At 37.8% G+C, this 6,485-nt stretch overlaps 1 protein-coding gene and 1 long non-coding RNA gene across 2 annotated transcripts in view; both read right to left on the bottom strand.

The window, feature by feature from the left end:
• Positions 1–4,020, bottom strand: part of LOC104948484 (interleukin-17 receptor C-like) — an 8,686-nt gene extending 4,666 nt beyond the window's left edge. The window contains exons 1-8 of the mRNA XM_010774686.1: positions 3,817–4,020; positions 3,196–3,526; positions 2,586–2,826; positions 1,652–1,755; positions 1,440–1,551; positions 1,320–1,361; positions 1,090–1,208; positions 611–667 (exon numbers count right to left, since the gene is read on the bottom strand). Of these exons, the coding sequence (XP_010772988.1) occupies positions 611–667; positions 1,090–1,208; positions 1,320–1,361; positions 1,440–1,551; positions 1,652–1,755; positions 2,586–2,826; positions 3,196–3,303 (783 nt within the window). The 5' untranslated portion in view covers positions 3,304–3,526; positions 3,817–4,020. The remainder of the gene's footprint in view (positions 1–610; positions 668–1,089; positions 1,209–1,319; positions 1,362–1,439; positions 1,552–1,651; positions 1,756–2,585; positions 2,827–3,195; positions 3,527–3,816) is intronic.
• A 1,959-nt stretch (positions 4,021–5,979) lies between these two features.
• On the bottom strand, positions 5,980–6,485 carry LOC104948483 (uncharacterized). Its single transcript, XR_798697.1, has 3 exons — positions 6,434–6,485; positions 6,260–6,341; positions 5,980–6,164 (listed from the first exon to the last, which is right to left on the bottom strand). It is a non-coding gene; the product is annotated as an uncharacterized lncRNA (long non-coding RNA).

Here is a 6,485-nt window from a genome sequence, read left to right as displayed (position 1 = left end):
TAGTAGTACGTAGTACGTAGTAGTAGTAGTAGTAGTAGTAGTAGTAGTAGTAGTAGTAGTAGTAGTAGTAGTACGTAACGTAACGTAACGTACGTACGTACGTAACGTAACGTACGTACGTACGTACGTACGTACGTACGTACGTACGTCGTACGTACGTACGTACGTAGTAGTAGTAGTACGTACGTACGTCGTACGTACGTACGTGTGTGTGTAGTAGTAGTACGTAGTAGTACGTACGTACGTACGTACGTACGTACGTACGTACGTACGTACGTACGTACGTACGTACGTACGTACGTACGTACGTACGTACCGTAACGTAACGTACGTACGTACGTACGTAAACGTAAACGAACGTAACGTAACGTAACGTAACGTAACGTAACGAACGTAACGTACGTACGACGACGACGACGACGACGACGACGACGACGACGACGACTCGACTACACACACACACACACACACACACACACACACACACACACACACACACACACACACACACACACACACACACACACACACACACACACACACACACACAGTTATAAAGGTATACAGTGTTGATGTGGTACAGTAGCTATAATATAACCATGATGTTTACCTGGAGACAAATGCAGGGGGTCACAGAATACAGTGGGATGGTCATCCTGTTCCATCCCTTCAAAGTAAAATTAAACACAACAAGGGCTTTAATATAACTAGACTTACATATTGTTTATTAATGAGATTGAGAAACTAGTGGTTGCAAGTAACTAAAGGAACATTTATTGAATTGATGTCTGTAATTGTTCTGTCCTTCCATCTAATGCCACTGTATGCTACTGCTGAATTACCTACAGAAAGATGATATTGATACATTTAAGTAAAACTTTGAAGAAAAATGCTAAACATTCACTGGTTCTACTTGGTGTTACTTGTTTTTCTTGTATTTGACTTTAAACTAGAAGCATTTGGGTTTTTGTACTGCTGATCGGACAAAATATTGCAAATAGAATTGGTCAACTTGACCTTCTTGAACTCTGCAAAAAACAACAATAACAAAAGAAAAAAGGACAAACTGCACAGATAAACAACACTGACCTGACACTTTCCATTCTTCTCATACTGGATGCACACAGAGGGGAAGCTCTTATTCCTGCCATCAAACTGCAGCTCCACCCGATTCATCTCTTTGTTGATAACACTGATAAGCTTGGGCACTGACATGAGGAAATGAGGAAATTAAGAAACTAGTTATATTCCGCCAAAACAAATACTCATAAATAGGCACAAGGAAACAAACAACCAGGTATTATGTGGGGAATATTTACCATGGCATTCGTCTGGACGTTCCTGCTCCTCCTGGGTGCAAACTGAAGACAGATAACACAGTATGTGTCACTAATGGTTTATATTAGTTTAACAAGTGCTTTGTAGTTAAAAGACTTTACCATCATCTAGAGAAGGAACAGAAGCTTCTTGACTCAGAGGGGAAGCTTTAAGATAAACAATCACACGACTGCTGAAGGAAACCCCAGGTGGCTCAATAATCACCACAGAAATCTAAAGTATAGAAGAAACATTGAGAGTTTATAAGACAATGTTTACTAGAAGTGAGCAGTTCATACTTTTAATTCCAGTAGAGGGAGGGAGTCTACAGTACCTTTGACTGCTTTTCATGAGAAAGAGCTGCACGGTTAACCGTAAACTCCACCCTCTTGCACATGGACATGGCAGGAGCTGGACAGTAGCACACCGTCACAGACGCTGTTGCAACACAGATAAGACAGGGCTCAGGATTCATTGGCACAGTATAAGATAGTAAAAATGTAAGACTCACCTCTAAAACCACACTTATAAGATCACACTATTGTTTCCTGTTCAAACTATTGCTCCCTGTATCATAGTGTACTTATGGGAATGATTTGTATTGCCACACCATATGGTTTAGCAGTCACTGGTTTTCATTTACTCCACTATATACGAATTGATCAACATGACATTTTAACCATGTAGAATTTCTCCAAGTTAGTTGATCAAGGGTGAAGATAAAGCAGATATTAGTTTCTGTGGTCTGTAAGTCACATTGTACAGCGACTGTGAAACAAAGCACTGTTCATTTCACAATAACCCTGTAATATAAACTTCCATGCTTACTCAAACAGTCTTCCAGCAATAATTTCGCAACATCCCACAACCTGAAAAAAGGAGAATTGCTCACTGTATTCCTCCCCCTGAATAAATAAAGGTTAAGAAAACAAACATGTTAACATGCTCCTTAGCACGTGACTGTCACATCTTGGATGTTGTTTTAAATATTTCCTACTGCTAATCCCCATGTGGCAGTAATGTAACTTTGACAGAACATTATAGAAAAGACGAGTTCACTGTGATGCCTATTATAGTAGAAAGTTCCTGCAAGTTGACTTGAATATCAAACTATAACAAAACGAATACAATAGTTGATGGTAAGAAAACGTTGAAAACCTGTTATGTACTTTTGGAGACGGGCGGTGGCAACAGAAAGGAACGGATTGTTAAATTGATTAAACAAAACAACCAGTAACAAGTTATAGTAGGCGACATGTAGTTTGCACCTTTAAAATTCCTCTCTGATTCCTCCCCATCATCCTCTTCTCCATTTCCAGAGTGGCCTTCATGCTCCTGGGCTTTACCCGGATGAATGTTGATCTCTGTTTCTATCATCAGACATAATACACACGGCGCCCTGTCCCTGCAGCAGAGCCTAAAATATGGAGTCAGTTTTTGGATAACCACAGCATTTTCCTCTGGTACATTAAAAGGCATCTCATCCTTCATGGTGCAATTAGAGAGACCCTAAAAAAGTCAAAAATAGAAAGGAAAAAGGAGAAAGACATATGTTTAATATGTGCCATCGCCTTTTTACTGAATGTAATCTGGATGGTAAATATGTACTGTTCAGAGGAATATATTGTGATTGGTGGTCTACATACAATGGCACTATATCTTGACAAGCAGGCAGATGGTTATATCCCTTTGTTTGCTTAATTAAATGTTTGAGAGTTAACACTTTATCAGTGAAAAGGGAAATCAAACTGTCAGAGCAGGCTACACCAGCAGTAAAAGGAAATTAAAAGTGTAATATGTCAACAAAAACTCTATGTACTATTCTGCAGCACAGGAAATGTCTGCTTCAGTGTTTCCCAGCAGTTCACCCTTGGTTACCTCGGAGCAAATGACTCCGTCGCTGTCATATCCAGAAATCTCCAGATGGAAGGCTGATATGTGTAGAGTCAGTAAAACGCACCAAATGGTCCATCCAGTATGAAGCATTTTGACTGAGGACACTCCAATGGAGTCCTACAGTATTTTTCACCAAACATCTCAGTCCAGGAGCAACATCACAACCTTTTTAAACGAGTCCAGTGTCTTCTTCCTCATTGTGACTTTAGGATCCCATTTAACTTTAACATGTTCTTGGTCAAACTGCACATCAGCATGAAGGGAATCGAGACGTGGTTAGCTGAGTTTGATTGGTTTCACCTTTAGTCCCAGCCTGAAAAGGAAGAGACAATCCATGTATGGGCTGGTGTTTCTTCACACGCAGTGATACAATAATCAAAGACATCACATTCTTCTTTTTCAATAATTTACAAATGGGCTCCATCTGTTCGTGTTTTACAACTAACTTGATGGGTCAAGCTCACAAATCCCTCAATGGACAAAGTTACTGGGAACTCTGTAGTCCTTTTAACACTCCTTTAAACAAACAGGGCTTTGACAGTATATACATATAACATCAGCAGTAGGAAATAACACAAAACAAAAATCCTATGGGTTACTTACTGAGTTTAATAATCCACCGAAAGTACGCTCCTCTCCTCAGATTACCTGTACACCTTGTGTTGTTTGAGTCATTGTAAAATGGAATCATGAAGCACGTCACGTCTTTCCTCAAGGTACGTCCCTCCCTTTCTTCCTCCCTTTTTTCTCTCTTTCCCGCTTTCTCTATCACTCTTGCTCAGTCACAGCACAGTCCTTCACCTTGTTAAAAAGCACATCAGATTGAGACTTCCTGCTCTGACTCAATTCCTCATTACACTATAACCAGAACAACATAGACAGCTCAAAGTCCTCAACTACTTGGTTTAAAAATTAACTCCACCTGGAACACTGAGTTAAAGTAGCTTCATAAACAGAGCTGCTTTTTAACCACAGTTGACACTTCATGTGGTTTGTTGGCAACAATTTGTTACATTTGATTAATTTTTCTTGTTATGTCGGTTTGGCAGAGATCCTTGATTGTGTAATGTAGCTCTCTGTAGACTCTGCCTTGATAAACAAGTTTACCACCTCCGCTCATAATAACCTGATAATAACCCACATACCTTTGCACTCTAGTGCACAGCGAGAGGACAATCCAAAGTATCACTATAACACGCCTCCCATAGCTGCTCGACTGGTTTGATCACTTAATGTTGAACGAAGGAAAAAACCGTTGTGGCTTACAACTTTAGAAATGTTTTCAAACCAACGGGGGAAAAAATACAAAAACTATAGTTTACTCTGTAAATTCAGGAAGTTACTTTGCTACTGCAAACTAAGAAGAACAAGTATGTTTATTCAAGCTCTGTGTTGAACTGTGAGGAACAATCACTGAAGCTTTCCTAGGATTTATACATTTAATATGCTATTTACTTTTCAGACTGATATATTTTACTCCTAAACATTTAACTGATTGCTGTAGTTAGTCCTGATAAAGAGATAATCCATTGTCTCTGTTTAAACTGTGAATAAACAGTAAGTGAAGAAGAACTAACACCACATTTGACTGCACTGCTGCTGAGTAAACATTTAGTGCATCAACTATACCCCTACTATCCTCGTTTTTTAAGGTTAAGCTCTGAGTGCAAGAACTTGTATTTGTATTATCATGTTTTTTAATATTGTTGTATGGCTGCAGGATTTAAATAGTTTATTATTTCCATGCCTTCTTAAGATGTTTGGTGACATTATGCTTTCATCTCAATTACAATTGTATTTATTGTAAAGAGACTACATACATACGTAGAAACGGTGTGTAAACAGTAGACTCTACTGTTTACACACCGTACTATTTTCTTTTTTTGAGTAGAGGAACCTCTAATTATGTTTTAGGACCAGCTCTGCTGCTAACTGGGCTTTAAAAAAGCCTGTAGTAAAGATGTTTGACCATGAGACAGTTATTTATATGATGGTTATAGAATGTTTTACTCTTTTGAGTAAATAAATCACAGAGAGTGTGTTTGCATAGTCACATTTAACTATAACAATGTCATTGGAATATAAAGTTTGGGCAAAACTTTCTAAAAACGTCCTTCATATATTACATACACACACAAATACGTTAAAATCAGATTATATATCATATCCATAAGCACTCAAATATTAATTATGCTTTGTAACAATAATATATAGCATAGCATATTGTAGGGTTTTTTATATTTACTATATATCTTAATACTTTCATCATTGTCACTGATGGTTTTTTGGCCATTGCTGAAGTAATAAAAGGGAATCAAATTGCACTATGATCAGTATAAACTAAAAAGGTTAACGCATGAAGGATATTGTGAATATTGTTGGAAATCGATATGGATATTCATGCTCATGACTGCTTATAATGATAATTAACCAGCACCATAAGCAGATTCAAACGCATTGCTTATTTTTTTTTAACATAAACATGCATCTTTATCATGTATAATTGACATGGGCAACAAAGTGTTACCAAAGTTATTGTTTTTTAATGACATGATGGTAATGTTTGGATCCTAAAAGAATAATAAAGTAATAACACTTTGGAAAATGAATTGAGGGCTGCAGGAGAATTGTCACTATATGTTCTTGATTTAAATGTTTTAAGAAATACATTTTAATTTCAAAATATTAGTCAAACCATTGATACCATAAATTCTAGATAAATATCATCTAATTAAGTTCATAAAAAACAACCAATGAGCTTGGATAATATTTATTTGATTATCTTAGCTAAAGCTAGAAAGCATTTTTCCCCGATTAATCTGTTTGTGTTTGAATAATTTTCATTTCAAACTATGAAGGCCTCCAGGCGTCTCTGCAGGGCAGAGTCGGCCGACAGGAGCCAGCAGTCCAGTGTCAGGGGGGGGGAAATACTGTAGTCAGCAGCATTGGCCCTGGAAAACAAAGGCACAAATAGTCATATACTTGTAATAATAATAATACTGATAGATAGATAGATATCTTTTTATTAAAACCAACTAAAATATACCTGGTAACGTCAATCTCCTGGTCTTTGATCCTAAGTTTTGTGGTGGGAGTTTGTGGCACCTCCTCATAAACTGGATTCAGAGCTGGACACAGAACGCAAACAAGTAGGGAAGATAGCTGGCCTTCAAGGACACATTGCAGAAAATCATACAAAAATCTCATCATTTTTACCCACCTAAAATTCCTTCAGCGCTATCCGATGACTGCTGTCTTAAAACGGGCCAGAG

Source organism: Notothenia coriiceps, unplaced genomic scaffold (genome assembly GCF_000735185.1).
Source record: "Notothenia coriiceps isolate Sejong01 unplaced genomic scaffold, NC01 NC01_scaffold00014395, whole genome shotgun sequence".
In the NCBI taxonomy this organism is placed as follows: Eukaryota; Metazoa; Chordata; class Actinopteri; order Perciformes; family Nototheniidae; genus Notothenia; species Notothenia coriiceps.
The sequence above is the reverse complement of the archived record's forward strand: the minus strand, read 5'-3'. Positions and strand labels throughout refer to the sequence as shown.